At 44.2% G+C, this 22,484-nt stretch overlaps 1 protein-coding gene across 1 annotated transcript in view; it reads right to left on the reverse strand.

The window, feature by feature from the left end:
* Positions 1-1,847: 1,847 nt before the first annotated feature.
* The window catches only part of POGLUT1 (protein O-glucosyltransferase 1), a 937,534-nt gene continuing 916,897 nt past the window's right edge, over positions 1,848-22,484 (reverse strand). The window contains exon 11 of the mRNA XM_044072938.1: positions 1,848-2,979. Within this exon, the coding sequence (XP_043928873.1) occupies positions 2,823-2,979 (157 nt within the window). The 3' untranslated portion in view covers positions 1,848-2,822. The remainder of the gene's footprint in view (positions 2,980-22,484) is intronic.

The following is a 22,484-nucleotide window of genomic DNA, read 5'->3' on the forward strand; positions in this document are numbered from 1 at the left end:
CTCAATCCCTGATCCAAGCAACAGCAACATCTAAAGTAGAATCTGGGCCTGTCCCAAAAGTTTTGTGGTGACTATCTTGGTCTCTAATTGGATGGCATCCTTTTTAATGGAAGCTAAGAGCTCTTAAAATGTTGCTTACTCTGATGATAACCTTGGTAATGAAGATCGAGGGGAAGGGCATATTCTGAAACTTTCCTCCAAATGAAGCACTGAATCATACTCAGAGCTAATGTGATGTGCCACTAGAATTGTCTTCTTGGCGGTTTGGCTGCGATGTTTCATCTCCATTGTTGAGCAGGAAGGGACTTAACTCCTCTTTTAGGGTAGGCACTGTCATGCAGAGAAAAAGGAGGGGATGGTGCAGGGTGATCATAGTGGATCCTCCACACTGGTAAAGATCTGCTTTGGGTTTTGGAAAGCATGGCTAAGAAGCAGGTCTTCCTTGACATGGGCATTTAGAATGTTTCTGAGCTCCTTTTGAAGAAGGAAAGTCTGAGCCACATCATCTTATACAGGCACATGTCCAAGAACTACAGCATCACCTCAATCAGGATTTCAGCAGACCTCATTGTAACCTAGAGTGGAATCTATACACTCTTCTTCAGGGCCTCCTTGAATCCAAACTTGGTAGTCTTTCAGGCTTTCTATATGCCTGATCACTAAGAAGGACTGGATTCTAGACAGGTATGATGAGTAGTTTAGGACTTTACTCCTAGTAGGGCAAAAGAGTATACACTCTCAGCACACCTGTTCTGAGCTAAGGAATCTCTAACATCAGAAAAAACATGTCTGGGAAACTATACTGGACTGACAAAATCATGGAATAGTAGGTCTATGAATGCTTGTTGAGGGGTTCACTCCACTGAACTAAGACTTGTAAAAGGTATCTGCTCTCTTTCTGGATAAAAGAAGAGAGTATGGGTGTCCTGCCTGGATGTGAACTGTCAACATTAGCATCTTGTAACAGATTTTTAAAATATTCTCACTAGAATCTTATAGAATCACATTGAGTGTATCAGTAAGAAAATATCCATAAAAATACAGCCAGCTCAGATATACTGGATTTTTTTGTGTGGTTGCATACTTCTGGTTAGACAAGCTTAGTGCAATTACAAATTGCAAACATTTTATATGCAGCCATTTCACAGATCAGGTGCTGCATACTTATTCTTCACTGAAGTGGAATTTTTGAGAAGCTATTGACGACTTCTAACAGCTCTAGAATGCCACCCAGTAGTTGAAATGACAGGAACAGTATTGGGTAGTTATATCTGAATGGATGTACAAAATTAAAATGTATTATTATTTCTACATTAGCAATGTCTTTCGGCTTTTCCCGGTTAGGGGTCACCACAGCGGATCACTGGGCCACAGACTGATTGGCAGTGGTCTTTTTATGCTGTTGAGTTGCCAGCCCGGCACCCAACCTTCACAAAAGTCACACATATACACACACATGCACCTACTTGAAACTCATTTGAGTACAGGGAGGACATGCAGACTCTGCACAGAAGGAGCTCCAGCTGAGAATTGAACCAGAGAACCTCTTGCTGTGAGGTGACAATGCTAACTGCTGCACCACTGTGGCCTCCTTATTACTTCTACATTAAAAAGGGAAATGCTACTAGGTGTAGTTATATCTGAATGGATATACAAGATGAAAATGTATTACTTCTACATTAAAAAAGGAACTGTTACAGTCTAAACTAATACTGGATAACTGTAGATGTGTAAATCCTGCTGAGATAGTGGAGGAGACAGGAAGGAACAACAGACTATAAAACTGGAATGGATCCTTATAAAGGAAGAAAATGCAGCACAATATGATTAGACATAAGAATACAAAGTAAATTATGACACTGTTTAATAGCAGACATTTTTGCAGTCTAGTGGAGTTGGTTTAAGCCACAGAGCTAGCTAAAATGATGTAGCAAAACAGCGTGTTAACTTGGAGAAGTTGCCTACTGATTATGCCACACAAACAGTAAAAATAAATGTAGTACTAAAACAGACATCGGTGGGCATGTTCAGGACTGTGCAAGTACGCTGTGTTACAGATGTTCATGTAATAGTAAGAAAAGGTAAAACATGAGCCAAAGGAGGAAGAAATACCAGGAAAGACAATTCCCTTCCCACCTGAACAAGCAAGCAACACTTATGTGTACCAGGAAAAGAAGTTTCACCCACCCCAACTTCTACTAGGAGTGAGGACAAAGCAAAGGTTAATAAATGCATCACATTAATGGCTACATTAAAAATGCATCAAGAAAAAATTGGTTCAGGAATGTTTACTTGTTTTATTTAACAGTTAATATTCAGACCATCACTTACATTTTATAGCACAATTCCGTTTTGTTTCAGTCTAAACAAACATTATACTCCAGAAAACAGAGTCAATATTTTAACTTCAAATCATGATATTATGATTTTTTTATACTTAAGTATTATGTTGATGTTTCTTCCTATACTTTGGCATTTCATTTAAGATGTGCTAGTACAAAACAACATTCAACTCTACATTAATATCTGAAAAGATTTTATTCCTTTTCTACTCCACAAAAAAGTGGAATTTTATAAATATGGGTGTTAAATATACCATCAGCAGCAAAATGTCTTAATATCAATATTAGACTTTTATAACAGGCCATCCAGGTGGGATGCATTAATGAGCCAATCATAACTGAGCTGTTTTTAACCTGTGCTCTGTAGCCCCACATTTTCTGAAATGCACAGTGAATCACAAACTTTGAAGAATGATGACAATGTGAAGGGGTGTAGAGTCCAGCTCTGAACATTAGCTTTTTAGTGGTAATACTTGGAGGTTAAAGTTCTGTTTTGATATGTTTAGGAAAAATCTGATTATAGTGTTTCTTCCTTTGTGGCTTGTAAGTCAGAAGCTTTGAGTATTCATTCAGAAGAGTCTCCCAGTAGCAAGAAACATCCTCCATTGTCAAGTGATCCAATATAAATTGGCGTCCCCTGCAAAATGAAAAAGGAAGAACAATTATTAATTACTCATAAATTATAATACTTGGATCATGCAGAAGTTAGATAAACCTGCACTTGACCTACTGATACTCAGGCTTTTGTGACTTAAAGCAGAAAAGGTTAAGACAACAGAAAAAGATACATCAGTGGTCTGTTTAACTAAAGGTTCAATGAGTCTGTCAAAGTGCTTCAAGAATAACTTTATTGTCATTCAACTGCATGCACCACAAGTGCGCAGCTAAACAAAATTTTGTTCCTCCATTATCAACATTTATCAGCAACAGCCACACATTTAACATAAAAGAAACTCTACACACAAACAAAAAACATTAAAAAAAAGAATGAGCCACCAACAGCCTCAACTGCAGCAGTCAAACTCCAGCACCAACCACATTCCAGTCCCAGTCCAACCGCAGGCACAGAAACATCAGCTGCTGCATCTCCGCCATCCACTCAACAACAGAAACATTTCTCCTGTCCACCAAGGAACCACAATCTCCACACCAGAAACCAACACTCCATACCGATCCACAGATGTACCTGTCTGCAGCCAACCACAGGCACCAATGGTCACGACCACACCATGATCCTGTCCTCTCCTCAATTCACCTGTCATTCCATCACTGGCACAGCTCCAGAAACCGTCCATACTCTATCGAACCTCCATTCTGAATTCCTCTGACCTAACATTCGAATTTGGCTCTGGCAAACTCCACTTCCACCTCTGCAACCAATGTGCCAACTCGCACTGAAGGCCCTGCTTCAAGTTCCAAGGTAAGCACAACAAAAACATCGGGACACCACGGACATCACAACCGCTGACACCAGACACCCGACCAGACGAACAGCACCACATCTCGACAATACAGGGGAGTACAACATCAAAAACACAAGTGCACAATGGGAGTTGGAGAGGCCACTGCCATCATGGCACAGCCATTCAGCCAGTCACTTCTCTGCTGCCTGTGCAATCCTTCACCTAAGCCCTTATTCTACCCTTCCCAATATCTGACATGACTCTGTTACCCGATTTGCACTCTGCAGCATAATCTAGCAAGTTACTACAAAAACCCAACACCTCTTCCAAAGAGTAGCATTTCCACAAGTCTGATTTATCCATTAAGTTGACACTTGTACCTCTGTGTATACCTTTCTTTTTTCATACATAGTTCCAACTCTGTGTGTCCTGGGTTATACCCTGGATCCATAATGATTCCTTGAAGCAAAAGAGCTGAAATCACAGCTTGCTGTAGAAAATGTATAAATAAATAAATGTTCATAACACATGCACTTTAGCTTATCAAGTTATAAGCATACAGCACAAATGTAAAATTCTATAAATGTCTGCACCCTCATGTGGAGAACTTCACTCCTAACAGCTCTTTACTTCATTATTCTCACTAAGAGAGAACTGCAACTTGGAGAAAGAGTGACACTGACAACGAAAGGCCTGTCCTGCTCTGTTTTCTCGAAGGCCGAGGGATTGGACCACCCATTAAATGTTATCCTTCAAGTACTACAACCTCTCTGCTATGAGACATAAGCAACAGCTACCTCAAGCAAGTATGAAGTGACCTCTGCTGATGCAAGCAAAGCTCTCAACCAATGACGGAAAAATCTCACCTGAATCAGAAACAATTCCAGAATATTTTATACACTAGAAATAATCAGGACACTTTTAAAATATTACTAATATTAACTTGAAACATTATAAATTAATATACATTTCTGAAGTAAAAAAAGGCTATAGCTTTATTTATTGCCATTATTTAAGTGCAATTCACCACCCCTTCTCTCCAAAAGTCATCAGTTTTAGGAGGGATTAAGAGGAACAGAGCTAAAAGTTGAGTCAAAATCACTGACAGTTGAGAGGTATGACTGCAAGCCATTTCTTTCTCTTTCCTCAAGGAAAGACACATGTTTGCCCCTTTTCCTCATACTCCAAACTTCCAAGAACCCTCTTACCATCTCTGTGGCTCTCTTCTGTATGTCTCAGTCCCCCTAACATCTTCATTATTATTTTCTAATCTGTTTATTCTGGTGACACCAAACTGAGCAGGGCTAACCAGACTACTCTGTCCCAGTCTTTGGGATCTTATGGTGTTCCCGGGAAAAGTGAGAGATATAACCTCTCAAATGTGTCCTAAGTCTGTCCTTGGGTCTCCTTAAAAGGTGCCCAAACCACTTCAAATGAGACCTCTCAAAACAGAGGTGCAATAGCTATACTTGGAGGTCCTCCCAGATAGCTGAGCTCATTACGCTGCCATAGAGAGTGAGTCCAGCTACCTGAAATGGAACTACATTTCTGCTCTGTGTACCTGTGATTTCACTCAAAGCTCATGACCATATGTGAAGAAGGGGCTAAAGACTGGCAAATTAATTGTTACATCCTATGATTCACCTCTCTCTTCCCCACCACAGCCCAATACAACTGTAGTTCTGCTGTCTCTGCATGCACTGACTTGGTCATTTTCCTGATATCTTCTATCCTCACTCATAAGCAAGGCTTCAAGCTGGGTAAACTCCATGAGGTATCTGCTCTCCCCCCCCCCCAACAGCACATACATACCTGGAGAGAACGTTACTCTTTTTGCAAGAGGACTAAGATCTTTGCTTTAGTAGGGTTAATTTTTATCTCATCTGCTTCACAGTCAACAGCAAATTGTTCCAGTGCATAGTGAAGATGATAGTCATTTGAGGCTAAGAGTAAATCATATGCAAACAACAAACATGCATTTCTTAAATTCTCAGACTAGACATTATCTAGACCTCAGCTGCACACTGTTATCCTGTCAATGAAAAATCACAAACAGGAGGGGAGACGACACACCCTTGACAAAGTGTTAAGCCCACCCTGAACATATTCACCAGATTTAAGTTCCACTCTTCAAACAGAAGGACCAAATGGCATGCAGCAGCTGCCGCCACACTGTGCTGTTGTAGCACTTCCACACAACATTCTGGGATACATGGACATGTGCTTTCTCCAAGTTCACAAAATACAAGTAGACAGTATTGGTGAACTCCTACATCTTCTTGTATGACACCAGTGTCCAGGACAAAATTCACACCTCCTCCTCCTCCTTTGATAAAGCCCCTCTCCAGCACCCTAGCCTATGACTTCCCAACCTGATGTAGCCTCCCTGAATAGGAATGGCGCAACATACACTAGGTGGGGCTTTATCAGCACTTAGCACAGCAGTTGAATATCTTCTTGGTTCCTGAAGTCCACTTCCCTTGCTAAGGAACTCGTCCGTCTGTCCTTTCAGATGTATGACGGTCACAGAAGGTGACAAACATTCCAAGTCCTTCTTCTTCTCCTTATCCTGCTGCAATCCCCCAGCTCGAGCTATCCTATTCCAGTCTCCAAAATGAATACATTTATTACCTAGACTCCAGATACTGCTTGCTTTCTCATCATGTTAACATTTTCAAGTTATGATGGAGTCTAATCCACTGTCACAGTTTACTGTTCCAGTTTTTAATGTATTCAAAAGATTTATCCTCATTTTCCATCCTGCTGTGTCAGCCACAAATATGCCAAACAGCACTGAGCCCTACAGTTCCTTATCTATTACAGTTTCTAAATGAATCAGGATTTTCCTTAATTCTACCAACTGCTTTCTGTTTGCTAACCAATTTCCCCATTACATACCTTCCTTGAATATTTTTTATGTATACTCAGTATATATTAAGATATGAGAGAGTTATGGAGTAGATTCATCCAATGGGGTCATCTTTTGTGATGTCCCAACCTGCTTAAACTTTCTCATCATCTATATTCCTGGAAGCAGCCACTCCAGAAATCCACACCTCCGGACTGCCACAACTTCTAATGCACTTATAGATTAGAAACAGAAAAAAAAGTACAGATAGTCATTTATTATGTGCTACCCCCCAAAAAAAAATACACCCCAGTGTAGCAAAATGAAAAATGGAGGTTTGATAATGACCCACTTGAGGAGTCTCTCTACACCAGATATGGAGAATACACATAACTGTGTGTTAGGGAATACTAGGGTGGGTTTATTTGGTGGGGAGATTGATAAGCAGTAGAAAAGCACATAGAAGGAGGCAAGATGGGACAAGGTGAAGGTCTGTTTCCGGATGAAATTCCATGCTGCAAAAAAGTTCTGACCTATAGATTGGTATCAAAACTGCAAGACCCACAATTGAGTGCCTGATAGTAACAAAAACTAAACATTGACTTGATTAGTAAAACAGTAAATAATTAAACTTACTGTGAAAATTTCCCTTTTCTGCACTGAAATGCGATCTCGGAGTTGGTATATTTAAGTGTGGGTGGTGCAGGGGGGCTTGCCCCCCTGCTCAGAGCGTTAAGGTAAGTTTTATTTTTTTTATGTTTTATTATATATTCAAAGTTTCAAACTTCGATCATATGTTGTCGAACATATGGGATTCGAAGTTTTGAAACGTCGAATGTATAATATCGACCCGGTTTCCCATGGTGTTTGTAGCAGAAATGGATACAGTGTGCTATCCATTTGGAAACTGTTTGTTTTGAAATGGCCTTGCCCTCTGCCCCTCTTGCAAAACTGAGTAGTAACTTGTCAGATTTCCTGAAGGACTTAGTCCTATCCAGGTAGAATCTGAGCTGTCTGTGCACGTCCAAGGAGTGCAGGATCCTTTCCCCTTTATTTTGAAGATAAGGGAAGAAGGTTGGCAAATGGATGGATTGGTTGAGAGCCACACTGGACACCAATTCAGGCATAAAGGAAGGGTTAGTCCTGAGGAAGACCCTGTCAGCATGAAAACTAATGAAGGGATCCACAGCCAAAAGTGCATGTAGCTCAGACACTTTTCTAGCTGAAGTGATGGCCAGAAGCAAGGCTGTTTTCCAAGAGAGGAATTTTAACTCTGCTGATGCTGCAGGTTCGGGGGGGGGGGGGTAGCGTGAGTATTTCTAGTACAAAGTTAAGGTCCCAAGCAGGGGTGGGTGCTGTCCTTGGTGGCCTTAAGTTGTTTGCCCCTCTCAGGAACTGTTTGATGAGAGGGTGAGAGAAGAGAGGTGGTTCAGTGTTGTAATAAGCCGATAGGGCAGAGGCATGGATCTTAATGGAGGAGAAGGCTAGGCCTCTGTGGAGTAGATCTGCTAGGTAATCCAGGATTAGAGGTACGGAGGGCAGTGCTGTGTACTCTCCTTTAGACTGAATCCAGGAGCAATACCTTTTCCACTTATCAGCATAGGATTTCCTTGTACTGGGTCTTCTGGCTTCAAGAATGACATTCAGCACCTGCTTGCTTAGGCTGGTCACTGGGGGAGAATTCAAGGAATAAGCCAGGCTGCAAGATTCAGGGTTTGCAGTTGAGGATGCAAGATCTGTTCCCCCTACTGAATGAGGAGGGTTGGGATCTGGGGTAGGTGCCAGGGTGGCACCAGTGACAGGCTGCGCAGTAGTGGGTACCAGTGCTGACATGACCAGTCCAGGGCAATCAGGATTGTCCTTGGTCTGTCCTGTCTTATCTTGAATAATATTCTTAAGAGAAGAGACAGAGGGGGGAATGCATAGAGAGAGATTTTCCCACTGGAAGGATAGGGCATCCACTTTCCAGGCCCTGCTGTGAGGTGTCCTGGTGCAGAATTTGCTGAGCTAGCCATTGGAGGGGGAGGCAAAGAGGTCCACCATTTCTGGATTGAAAGGCTGAAGGTGCTGGGTTATAATTGCCACTCATGTGGGTCTAGGAGATTTCTGCTTAAGTTGTCTGCCAGAGAGTTTTGTTTGCCTGGCAGGAATTGAGCTTGCAGATGAACATGCATGTCAAAGGCTGTGCTCCACAGGGCCATGGCTAGCCTGCAAAGTGGGTTCCCCACTGTTTGTTGATGTACCACATAACGGTGGTGTTGTCTGTTTTTATTAGCAGGGGTCCTGGTGAGAGTAGGGATCTGAAAGCGGTTAGAGCATGCTGAACAGCTAGCATCTCTTTTTGGTTAATGTGCAGATGAATTTGACTTGGGCTCCAGTGGCCCTGAATGCACATGTCATCCAGGTGTTCCCCCTAGGCATAGTCTGATGCGTCTGTGGTTAGGGTTTGGGCGGAGTGGGGTTGAGTAAAGGAAAGTCCCTTGTTGTGGTTGCATGCTGCTGCCCACCAAAGAAACTCTGTCCTTAGACAAGGTATGACAGTTTCCAGGTCCTGAGAATGTTGGCACCAAAGACTTAAGTACCATTGAAGTTTCCTCATATGCAGTCTGGCACATGGAATTAGTAGGTTGTAAGAGGCCATGAACCCTAAGGCCTGCAAGATTTTCCTTGTGGATAGCTGGGTTCTGGTGGCCATTTGAGTGAAGTAGCCTGTCAGATAGGCTTGTTTTTCTGGAGTATGGAATACCAACTGGAATGCTGTGTCCATGCTTACTCCCAGGAATACAATCTTTTGACTGGGGACAAGTTTTGATTTCTTTTCGTTGATAGTGTACCCCAGTGAGGTTAGAAGGTTCTTTACAAATGTCAGGTGCTGCAACAGCTGTTCCTGACTGTCTGCCTGAATCAGACAGTCGTCCAGGTACGGGTAAATTTGAATTTTTCTCTGTCTGCAATAGGCAATGGCTGGAGCCAGGTAGTTTGTGAAAACTCTGGGAGCAGTGGATAAGCCAAAGGGAAGTGCAGAGTACTGACAATGCATAGATCCTGCCCTGAAACGTAGGTATTTCCTGCATGTGTCCCTGATAGGGATGTGCAGATAGGCTACTTTTAGGTCTATGGTGGCTAACCAGTCATCCTTGGACAGCATAGGAAGAAGCTGCTGAAGCGTGAGCATTTTAAATTTTGGTACCATCAGGAAAGTGTTTAGAATGGAAAGATCTAGGATTGGGTGCCAAGTGCCCTCTTTTCTGGGTACTAGGAAAAGTCTGGAGTAGAACCCTTGACCTATCTTTGTTCTGCAGGAACAGGCTGAATTGCCCTTATGGAGAGCAGGGATTGAACTTGGTTTTGTGCCTCTGCCCACTGGTTTGGAGGAAGGTCTGGGAACCCTTTTGGGGTTGGCAGTGAGTGGAAGTAAAATTTGTACCCCTGGGATACAATGTTGAGGACCCATCGGTCTTTGGTGATGGAGGCCCAGTTTTTTGCATGATGGACAAGTTTTCCTCCTAGGGGCACGAGCAGTTGGACAGAGGTGAGGAGTGGAGTTGAGAAGTCATTGTGAATTCTTTCCATAAGGGGGTGGCTTAGCACCCCCTGGTTTTGAAGTGGAGGCACTCCATGGCTTAGATCTCTGCATACCCTGAGACTGTAGTCTGGGGGGGTCAGTTTCCCCTGGGTCTAGTTTGAGATGGCCTTAAGGGGGCTGGAAAAGACCAATGTTTCGAGGGGCAATGCTTGCTAAATCTAGGAGGCTGCATTTGCAAGAAATCTTTGACTGTCTGCATAGATTTAGATTTTTCTTCCATTTTTTTTAGAACCTCTTCTGCTTTGGTGCCAAACAGATTGTCCTTGTTCAAAGGAGCGTCTAGTAATTTTGATTTGACATGGTCTGGCAAGGTCTGCTCCTTAAGCCAAGCATGCCGTCTCAGTACAGAACCAGTGACTGCTGCCCTGCAAGATGCTTCTAGGGTGTCAAAGCCACATTGCAAAGTATGCTTACTGACTTGGCTTGCAGACTGCATAAGCTCTTGTAAATCTTTATTTTCTGCACAGCCTGTAAAGGTAGCTAATTTTTGCTTAATAGATTCCATAATATGTTGATGGTACTTCAGCATGTGAAACTGGCAATTCAATGCCCTAATAGCGAGAGTTGCAGGTGTGTATACTTTTTTACCCCCTCTGTCTAAAGCTCTGGAATCCCTGTCCGAAGGGGTGGGATTCTTAGCTGTAGTTGCTTTTATACCTTTTATATATAGGCCCCTGGGAGATGACCTATGGGTCAGCAGTAGGATTTTTGAAAAGAAATTTGTAAGAGTCAGGAACTCTGTAGTACCTCTCTGGTTTCCTAGGAGCAGGAAGTAAAGTATCAGGAGTTAGGCTGGATTCCATAAAGACATCATCCACAACATCCAGAACTGGAGGTATTGTTAAAGGTCTATGTTGTGGCAAATTTAAAAATTCCCCGAGTCTCTTTTTGGACTGAGGATAGTCTTGACATTCCCAGAGGAAATGCTCTCTTAAAGTATGTATGGTTTCGCCAAATGAAAAATCCCCTGGAGGTGAAGCAGAGGGAATGGATACCTCTGCATCTGAATCCTCATAAGCAGATAAAGACATGTCTTCGTATTCAGAAACCTCAGAGTCGGACTCTTGGTCTGTTAAAACTGCTGGGGACAGGTCTCTTTTTCTCTTAGCAGGGGAAGGCTGGCTTCCCCTAAATCAGTATAATCGGGTCTTCTGCCATTTTAAGCATTTGATGATGTGGCAAGGAAGCAGGTGCTTGAGACTAGGTCGTCGTTTTTTTTGGGTGTAGCTCATACTCTTGGCCTTAGAAACTCGGTAGTTTTAGACAGAACTGAAGACGGGAAGAACTTCCTCGGAAGCCGGTGCCTGCACAGTGGCTCCGGACCCACCCAAGGTACAGACATCCACAGGTTCCATAGTCAAGAGTCTCGCGGCATATCAGACTCTGAACAGGTCTCGGTAGTGGCCTGCAAATCCATCAAAGTGGGCCTCAGGGGCTGCGAAAGCACCTGAGTACCAGCGAACTGGCAACTAGCTTAATGGAAGCGTCGTCGGCAGTTTTGGACCTATGCGATCTGTCTTTATCCTTACATTTTTTCAGAAGATCAGTAGTCGGATGGCTTACCAAAGCCATTTCAGAATATGGAGATCGAGAGTGAAAGTGTTTAGTGAAAGTAACGGCCCGATGATGAATAGTTCTGGTGTTGAACAAAGCACAAAACCGACAGCGAGGTACATCGTGGTCTGGACCTAAACAGGTGACGCAGTAAGACTGGAAATCTCAGTGTGGTATTTGCTTTCCACAGGCGAAACAATTGTTAACTTTTTCTGACATCGGTTAGAGCAAGAAAAAAGGATCCCCAACGGGGTACTTAGCTTTAGAAGACTTCAGGATAATTCAATTTGGAAACTCAGGTAGGGGCCGACCAGCAATCATGCGAACTGCTTCTGGCTCCTCGGCAAGAAAGACAGATGTAATGGTGTCGGCTGCTTGTTTTTTTATACCCCTGACGATCTGACTTCAGTCCTGGAGCGACAGCAACCGACACAGAAATACTAAGTCTCTGGTATTCGGGCCGACTGAGGGCTAACTGCAGGCAGATAACCCAAGTATGATGACTGCAACAGTGAAACATGAAGAACATCAACAGGTCATTTACACAGTGATTTGATCTGTTAGTCATCGCATACCAAACTTACACATACTGCCCCCCCCCCCCCCCCCCAGAATGACACCAATTATTTTGCCAGTTGTTGAATCCAGTTATATTTTCTTCGCATTTACGTATCAGTTTGGGTGGGAAGGTAGAGGACTTCACTCACGGCACGAGTCTTACATACACAGTGAGATCCAACATGTCTTTCTGTAAAATCTGCATACCCCTCAGGGTAGAGTGCCTGAAGTCATTCACACTGACATAGGATACTATAAGGTCATATTTATAACTGCCCAAAGTGAAGGAATGAAGAGCCCTTTGTGACAACACAGATCCTGGTGTCCAAGATACTACTAACTGTTATCCTGCCCTCATCCAGCCTTGTAAACATAAAAAAATTATGCCTAACAATGGAATCATGAATTACTAGGATATTTCCACCTGTCTTCATCTGCAGCCTGGTGACTCTCTACAATTTATAAGAGTTTGTAGATTTCTGCTTGATGTTTTATCATCCTGGATCTAGGAGGCTTGGGAAGTGACTTTTCATCACACTTGGCATATGTTGATTTGGTATGTACGTGTAAAAGTACGGGTGATAATATGTGATGCTCACAGATCACCGTTTTTGGTGAGAAGGTGGCCACATGTTGAATAAATTTACAACTCTCACAGACTGCATCACGTATGGTAAGAAACAGTCCACCATCATTTCCTGATATGTAACTAATTACGTTGGAAATGTTCAAAAATCTTTAATCTGATGATGTTAATTTTCATTCATTCTTGACTGATGGGTTCAGTTCCAACCTCTCAGAACCGACTTGGCCATTATACATAGCTCGCGCCAGCCAAAAACACTTGAGCTAAGGCTCTATCCACAATACCCCTCTTCCTATTACCCCAGATCCCATTTGTCCCTCTGAAAATCGGTTTTACTGTTATTTCTTTACTTAATTGGCATTAAATGTTTGTTTAGTATATCTTGATTACCATCACTATTTTCTGTGTGTGTTTCTGTGTTTTTTGACTGCAGTTACCTCTTCTACCCACTCCTTTTTATCTAACGGTATTTCTTGTTACCATCACTGGTAACTTACTTTCTCTTCCTCCCTTTACCGACAGGTAATCCTTAGATACCATTGTTGGTATATTCTTCTACCTATTACCCTTCCGGCTATACCTTTCCTCTTACCATTTCTGGTAATTTTCAGAAAAAAATCTTTCTCTCCCTTTTCCTCCTTGGGTGTGTCTGTAATGTGACTGGATATGACAAAAAAAACCCCAAAAAGGAACATCTGGCTTCAAACAGTGTCAGGATTGTGGCAGAAAGATGCCCAATTCCGATGGGCATCTTTCCTGTGATTACTGTCTGGGCGTTGCCCACCTTGAAATTGTTTGTAAAATTTGTCAGGGCTTTAGTGCTTATACGTTAGCAGAAAGACAAAACAAACTTGTTTTAAAAGGTTTGTTAAAAGGTCCATTTGAAGAAGCCCTTTCTAAGACTGAGACTTCTAAATCTGCTAAGATAAAATCAAAAAGTGAAGTCATTCCGTACCATCTTCTTCTTCAGCACAGGGAGGAAAGTCTCATAAATCGCAGGTTATGTCTGCCTCTACGGAACTGAGAGTTAAAGTTCCAAAATTGACAGACTCAAAGACTTTGGCTCCGACAGTGGCTCAGTCCACCTCTGTTCCGATGGTCACTGCACCAATACAGACTACTTAGGCACTGACCATCACCTTGGAGCAGACAACCTCTTCGGCACCAACAATAGTTTCTGCTCTGACATCTATCACTTCTTATTCGATTCCAGCTTCCCCTTCTGCACAACTGATAGTGCCAGAAGTCAAATCACTTATAGTTCCCAGGACTAGATATTCTCCTTCTGTAGACCCCCTTCTTGGGTCTGCACCTTAGCCCCCTTTCTTGATAGACCTGCGTCCCCTTCAGGAATGTCCATCCATTCCTCCAGGAACTTCTCCAAAATGGATATAGTCAGATTAGTGGAACAAATTTTGGCAGCCAGGGGTCTCCCCGCACCTAATGGAGTCCTTTCTCCCTTCTGGAGTCAAGCCTTATTCTCCTAGGACTCCACCAGTTTATTCTCCTTTGACCTCTTTCCAAGGTTTGGAGCCCTTTACTTCAACACTCCCAGTACCAACTACCTTGGTGCCGGTAATGGACATTACTTTTGGCACTGGGGTCATCTCTGTTGTCATCAGATCTGTTGTACACCTGGGACTGTGGTTTGGCTGTCAGTTCCAGGACCATTTCCATGGTTCCAACTGTTCTTATGGCTTTGTCCTTGGCTGCTGGAATCATGGCAGTTTTGAACCTTTCCCCTGCTCCCATTCAGGAGAGGGGTTCATCGGAATGGGGTGTGACCCCAGTTCTGAGGTTGTCTTTCTCAGTTCCGGGCTCTCATCCATTTTCAGGTGGACCTGCCTTCCAGATCATGGAGAGAGAGCTCTAGTCTCAGCAGGCTTTCAGCTGGCTCCTTCCTCATCAGAGTATGATATATGTGTATCCCTTGGTTCGCAGTTGTCACAGTCTGCTACGTTGGGACAGTGGGCACAAGAACTGCAAGACATCTCTGTCCAGGGTCCCTCCTCTTTGGAGTCCTCCTCAGAACCTCTCCCTGAGGAGCCACCCCATAACAGGATGTGCAAGAGGAAGCACATAGATTCCCCAGAAGAATCAGTCACAGCAGACACAGATTATGATGAAGGGGAAGGTTTCCCCCTGGTCACCCCCTGAAGATGTCTCCTTTGGAGACATCCTAGAAATATTCACACAAAGGGGTGATTGGAAGCCCTCAAACCCACTCTCCGAGGAATCTGTATTCTTGCAAGCTTTTCATGTACACCCATCTACGTCTTGGGTGACCCTGCCCGCTGACGACCTAGTTAAGTTGATCATCCAAGCAAGCATGGAAGGCTTCTGACTCTATAGAGCCTATTACCCAGAGACCGGATAAGATTTTTGTCAGCCCCAGAAGATCAGTCCCATTGGTCAAAGGGTCTAGCAGTGGATGCCATGGTGGTGGAGGCAGCCACCAAAAAGGAACCCACTGAGAAGAGTTCAACTGTCCAGCCTCCTAACCGAGAGTCCCGGACGATGGACAGATTTGGGAAGTGGGACTTTGCTTCAACGACCTTTGCTATCATGTCCGTGAACTTCTTGGCACACTTTACTACACTCCAAAGGGATCTAATAACTTAACTTTCAAACACCCTTGCAGGAGTAGTATCTGATGAGGTATGGGATAAGGTTGCCTCTCAGCTTGCCACCCTGGAGTTGATCTCAAATTCTTCCATGTGGCTTATTGCTCATACAGCCAAAGGGATGTCTAGAGCAGTGGGTACAGGCGTTGCCATTAGATGTCACCCCTGGATGCTCATGTGTGACTTCGTAGAACCCTTTAAGTCTTCCTTTATCAACACTCCTGTTGTTGGTACTTCCTTGTTTGGCCCGCAACTTAGAGAAAAGTACAGTTTTGTACCTACCATAAATGTAGATGTCCGAACTGGATAGCATCTGCAGTCATAACAAATGGGTTGTCCTGTCGTCAGGCAGCCCTTCGGTCGGCCGGATTCCAAAGTCCGGGTCCGGCTTCGGCTGATGTCGCACTTCACCCGACGTCATCTCTGCTGGTCTTCGGGTATAAAGGCATCAGCCGACGCCATTTTCTTCAGTGTTTCTTGCCCCAGATGCCAATTGCCCTCTTGGATAGCTAAATTTTGGATAAATGCCAATGTTTCCAAAATAGTAGAAGGCAAACACAAAAATAAACATGTATGTACATATATACAAACAAATACACCATAAGAGACTCCCCCCCCAGCTAGATATTAGGAGGGTAAATACCCTAGGAGTACCACAGAGGGGAAGGAGGGAGGGTAATCCTGACTGCAGATGCTATCCAGTTCGGACATCTACATTTATGGTAGGTACAAAACTGTACTATGTCCTTCATGGATGCATCTGCAGTCATAACAAATGGGTAGAATACCATAGCCAAACTAGGGGAGGAGGAATAAGAATTATGGTGTAGTCAGGATCCCTTGCAGTACAGCAGTGGCAAACCCTGCTCGGGATCTAGAATATAGAGGTAAATTATAATGCTTGGCAAATGTATGCACGGAGGTCCAAGTAGCCGCCTCAATAATGTCCTTGGTTGCCACTCCTCTTAAGAAAGCTGTGGTAGTGGCTGTAGCCCTTGTAGAGTGAGGTCTTATGTTCTGTGGAATTGGTTTTCCATGGTAGAGTAACAGAATCTTATGCAATTTCCTATCCATTTGGAGATTGTCTGTTTGGAAATTGCTTTTCCTTCCCTTCCTGTTGCATAGGCTACAAAGAGCTGGTCAGTTTTTCTGTTACCTTTGGTTCTGTCCAGGTAGTAGCGTAATTGTCTATGTACATCCAAGGTATGCATTATTCTTTCACCTCTGTTTTGTGGATTGGGAAAGAAGGTAGGTAGGTGGATTGCTTGGTTTAAAGACACTCTGGATACCACCTTAGGCATAAATGTAGGATTAGTCCTCATGGATACCCTATCTTGATGGAAGATTAGGAAGGGTTGCACTGCCATTAAGGCCTGTAGTTCCGAAACCCTCCTTGCTGAAGTAATAGCCAGTAGGAAAGCAGTTTTCCATGACAGGTGTTGTAGATCTGCTGTTGCTGCTGGTTCAAACGGAGGGAGTGTCAACTTTTCTAGTACAAAATTCAAGTCCCATGCTGGTAATGGTGGTTTCCTAGGAGGTTTTACATTCTTGATCCCTCTGAGGAACTGCCTGAGTAGAGGATGTGAAAAGACAGGAGGATCAAAGCTGTATTCTGCTGAAATAGCTGATGCATGTATCTTGATGGAGGAGTAGGACAGGCCTGTATGTAGAAGCTCTGCCAAGTACTCCAGAATGTTAGCAATATCTATGTTCGACACATCTTTTCCTCTTTCAGTACTCCAAATGACGAACCTTTTCCATTTTCCTGCATAGTTCCTTCTTGTTGAAGGTCTGCGGGCTTCAAGGATAATGTCTTTAACCCTTTGTGAAAGGTCTGGGTTAGTTACTGCTATGTGATGTTCCAGGCAGTCAGTTGCAAGGTTTTTAGGTTTGGATGTATGATGTTGTAGTTGTTCTGAGTTAACATCAGAGGCATCAGGGGTATTGACCACATTTTCTCCCGAGACATGCTCCTCAGCAATGGGTACCAGTGTTGTCTTGGCCAGTTCGGAGCTATCAGAATTATCCTTGGACGCTCCTCTTTGATTTTCAGTAGTACCTTGTGCATCAAGGGAAGAGGTCGAAATGCATATGCTGTCAGGCCTTTCCAGGTGAAGGATAGAGAGTCCACTTTCCATGCAAGTGGGTGGAATGTCCTTGTGCAGAATTTTTTGAGCTGGTGATTTTGTGGGGAAGCGAATAGATCTATTTGAGGCATTCCCCATTTTTTTGTGATGGCCTTGAAGATGTCCGGGTGTAGCATCCATTTGTGAGCATCCAAGGTGGTTCTGCTTAAAATGTCTGCTAGGGTGTTCTCTTTTCCCGGTACAAATATTGCCTGTAACTGGATGTTGTAGCTGAGAGCCAGATTCCAAAGGTCCAAAGTCATTCTGCATAGTGGGTAAGAATGAGTGCCTCCCTGTTTGTTGATGTACCACATGACTGTGGTGTTGTCTGTCCTTATCATCAAATGGCCTTCTTTGAGGAATGGTCTGAATTTTAGGATTGCCAGTTTTACTGCCAGCATTTCTTTTTGGTTTATGTGCAGGTGCAGCTGGTCCTGAGTCCACAGTCCTTGTACGCATTTGTCCAGCATGTGCGCCCCCCATCCGAGGTCTGAGGCGTCCGTTGTGATGGTTTGGTTTGCTTGAAAGTTGTGGAAGGGTAAGCCTGGGTTTGACTGGCATGCCCGAGCCCACCATAGGAACTCCTGTTTTAAGCATGGGATTAGTGGTATTTCTGTTTCTAAGCTGTGCCTGTGTTGAGACCATAAATTCTTTAGGTACCACTGTAACTTTCTCATATGCAGTCTGGCATGTGGGACCAAGATTATGCATGATGCCATGAAGCCCAAGGCCTGCAGAACTTTTCTTGCTGTTAGTTTGTTCTGCTTTGTTAATGCCAAGAAGTAAAGAGGGAGCTCTTTTTGTTTTTCTGCAGTTAGGAATGCCATATGTTTTACTGTGTCCAATTCCGCGCCCAAGAAGGTTCTTGTCTGGGATGGTATCAGTCTTGACTTTTGTAAATTGACTGTGTATCCCAGGGCTTGTAGCAAGTAAATGACCCTTTGTAAATCTGTTGTCAGCTTGCTTTTGTTGTCCGCTTGTAACAGGCAGTCGTCCAGGTATGGATAAATTTGAATTCCCTGTACTCTGCAGTGAGCAATTACTGATGCCAGGCACTTTGTGAATACTCTGGGCGCAGTAGATAAGCCAAAGGGCAATGCTGAGAATTGATAATGCTCTGATCCTGCAAGAAATCTGAGGTATCTTCTGCAATTTGGTCGAATGGGGACGTGCAGGTATGCCTCCTTGAGATCTAGAGTTACCAGCCAACACTCCTTGCCCAGCATGGGAAGAAGTTGCTGTAGGGTCAGCATTTTGAATTTTGGGATGGTGATGTATGTGTTTAAGATGGACAGATCGAGAATAGGTCTCCAGTTTTTCTCTTTTCTTGGTACTAGGAAGAGTCTGGAGTAGAATCCTTTGCCCTGTTCTGTTATTGGTACTCTTTCCACAGCTCTCATCTTTATTAATTCTGCTATCTGGTGCAGGGCTTCTATTTTTTGATTTGGGGGCAGGTTTGGCATTCCTCTTTTTACTGGTAAAGTGTGGAAGTGGAACCGGTAGCCTTGGTCTATGGTTTGCAAAATCCACTTGTCTTTTGTGATATAGTGCCAATTTTTCGAGAATAAGGCTAACTTTCTGCCTAATGGTGCTGCTATTTGCTCCCTGGTAGGCGGAGTCAGAGCCAAGTCACTGTGTTTGTCCTGTTGCAGTGGCAGTGGTTGTGTCTGTGCCTCGGTTATTGCCTTGCCACTGTCGTACCCTGTAGGCACCTCCTCTGGATTGATTCCTGCCCCTAGAGCGTCTGTTCCTGCCCCTTTGTGATCTTGTGGAGTCAGGAAAGGACCAATTTTTGGCAGGCCAGTTCCTGCTAAACCTTGGGGGCTGAACCTGTAGGAAATCTTTAACTGTTTGTACAGATTTTGCCTTTTCTTCCATTTTCTTCATTACCTGCTGGGCAGGTTCCCCAAATAGACTGGCCTTATCCATAGGAGCATCCAATAACTTAGCTTTAACATGATCCGGTAAGACCTGTTCTTTCAACCATGCATGCCTTCTTATCACTGTGCCCGTCATGGCTGATCTAAATGAAGCCTCCAGTGCATCATAGCCACATTTTAAAGAATGGTTACTAACCTGTTGGATGTTATTCACCATTTCTAATACATATTTCTTATCTACAGATTCATCAGAGGACAGCTTTTTAGTTAACTGATCAAGCATAAACTCTTGGTATTGGATCATGTGAAACTGACAGTTTAAAGCTCTAGCTGAGAGAGTAGCAGAGGTGTAGACTTTCTTCCCCTATCTCTCAAAGGACCTGGATTCCCTTTCAGAGGGAATAGGGTTTTTTGCTGTGGTCGAGGCTACTGCCTTAGGCCCCTGGGATATGGTTTCGGGGTCTGCAAGTGGGGCCTTGTATAGGTGGTGATGAGTGTCTGGCACCCTGTAAAATCTATCTGGTTTGGCAGGGGCTGGAGGTAAAGAATCAGGTGCAGTGCAGACATCATTAAATGCATCGTCCACAACAGACAGGACAGGAGGAATAGCTAAGGGCCTATGTTGTGGTAAGTGCAGGAAAGACCTAAGCCTTTTTCTTGAATCTGAGAAATCTTGTCCCTGCCATTGGAATTGTTCTCTCATGGCATGCAAGGTTTCCCCAAAGGAGAATTCCTCTGGGGGAGAGGCAGCTGGAATGGATTCTTCAGCATCTGAATCTTCATAATTGGAAAAAGGAGCCTCTGGCTGGTCTGTAATGTCTGAGTCATCCGCAGAATCATCAGAGGACACAGGCACGGGGGGCTCTGCTCTAGGCCTCTTTTCTGGGGGCTGAGAGGTCCTGTCTGGGTGAGATTGGGATCCCCTAATTAAGGATATTAAATCTTCTGCCAGAGTAAGCATTTGTGAACTAGAAGTGGGCCTGAGTGAGGGAGGTTTAACAGGCACTGCTTTAGCTGATTTGGCTGCTTTAGCCCTGGCAAAGGCCTTAATAGACATGGCTGCAGGAGGCCTAGCAGCACCACGTGCTGGGGTAGAGATATCCAAAGGGATGGTGTCTGATAAATCAGTAGGAACCACAGTTGTAGGCAAAATTTCTGAGGCTGATTCAGGTAAGGTAGCAGTAACCTCAGTAGTAGTCATGGATTCGGCTGAAGTTTGACCAGTTTTCTCGGTTTCAGCCGAAACCGAGACACTCGCGGCTTGCTTAACCGTGGTTTCGGCCGAAACCGCGGACCGCGAGTGTCGGTCTTTTTCTTTGCGTTTTTTAACAATTTGGGTAGTCGGAGGATCCGACGGCATAATGTACGCAAAATCTGAGCCGAAAAATTGTTCAGCAAACTCCGACCGACGCCTAAGCATTCGTCGGTTGAAGGAAGCACAGGCCGAACAGGCTGCTACGTCGTGGTCTGGGCCTAAGCAAGGCAAACAGTAAGAGTGGAAATCTTTATGAGGTATTTGTTTCCCACAAGTTAAACAGTTATTGACTTTTTCTGACATCGGCTGAGGCAAGAAAGAGTCCTCAACGGGGTACTTAGCTTTTTAGAAGTCTTCGAAGTAGTATTCGGTAGTTGTAATCTCTGGATCTGACCGACCGGCACTTGCGAACAGCTTCTGCTTCGGGTGCCACGCGGCAAGAAAGACTGAGGAAAATGGCATCGGCTGATGCCTTTATACCCGAAGACCAGCAGAGATGACGTCGGGTGAAGTGCGACATCAGCCGAAGCTGGACCCGGACTTTGGAATCCGGCCGACTGAAGGGCTGCCTGACGACAGGACAACCCATTTGTTATGACTGCAGATGCATCCATGAAGGACATCACTAGCCCGGTGTGAAAAAGTCAGAAAGACATTCTGCTGTGGGCATTAATTTTTCCACTCCACAACAACCTTATTCAAGGAATCAGAAGAGTGGAAAAATGTGGTTTAAGAAGACCCAAGGGCCTTTTCAGGACACACATGGTGAGTATTCCCCCCCAGGGCAGAGGGGGGGGGACTCTTCTGGAAGAAGCCCCGCCCCGTGGCAGAGGGGGGTCCACACAACCAGGGCTCCAGAGATTCCTTTTCTGGACAACCCTATCAGCACTCCAGAATGGAGGCCTGATTGGTTACCTCTGGATGCAGTCAGGGGGAAGATTTTCTCTACATCATTCAGCCTGGTATTTCAATAACATTGGATACTCGAGTGCACAGAATAATTAGCAGAGGTTACCACATCCCCTTCAATCTTTTGCCAAAACCCCAAAAGCGAATCCACGATGTTCCACCCAGTCAGAGGGATCTAGCAGCAATAGAGATTCAAAAGCTGCTTCAAAAAAAAGAGTCATCCAGGTAGTCCCACCAGACCAAATAGGATCAGGATTCTACTCAAGAGTCTTTTTAGTGTCAAAAAAGACAGGGGACTGGAGACCGATCTTGGATCTCAGCCTATTGAACAAATTTGTGCAACAGACAAAATTCCAGATGGTCACGGTTCAGTCTATCCTTCCCTTTCTAGAGAAGGATGATTGGATGTGCTCTGTAGATCCTCAGGATGTGTATTACCATATAAAGATGGACACGCACTCCAGAATATATCTCCGCTTCCAGCTGGGAGTCAGTCATTACCAATTTCGAGCACTGCCCTTCAGTCTCACCATAGCCCCCAGGGTGTTCACCAAAGGCATGGCAGTCATAGCAGCAAATTTTGAGACTACAAGGATTCTGGGTGTTTCCATATCTAGACGACTGGCTCCTCACCGGCCCCTCCAGCCATCTACTGCTTTATGCCATGGACTTTGCTCTACATCCTGCTGAAACACTAGGCATTTCTGTCAATGAGGAAACATCACAATTGACTCCCATGCAGGATCTGGAGGTCATTGGAGCAAGATTAAATACTGTGTCCTGTGTAGCCTCCCTTCCCCTCCACAGGTGGTT

The sequence above is a fragment of the Protopterus annectens genome, chromosome 5.part1, assembly GCF_019279795.1.
Source record: "Protopterus annectens isolate FY-2018-M chromosome 5.part1, PAN1.0, whole genome shotgun sequence".
Taxonomy (NCBI): Eukaryota; Metazoa; Chordata; order Ceratodontiformes; family Protopteridae; genus Protopterus; species Protopterus annectens.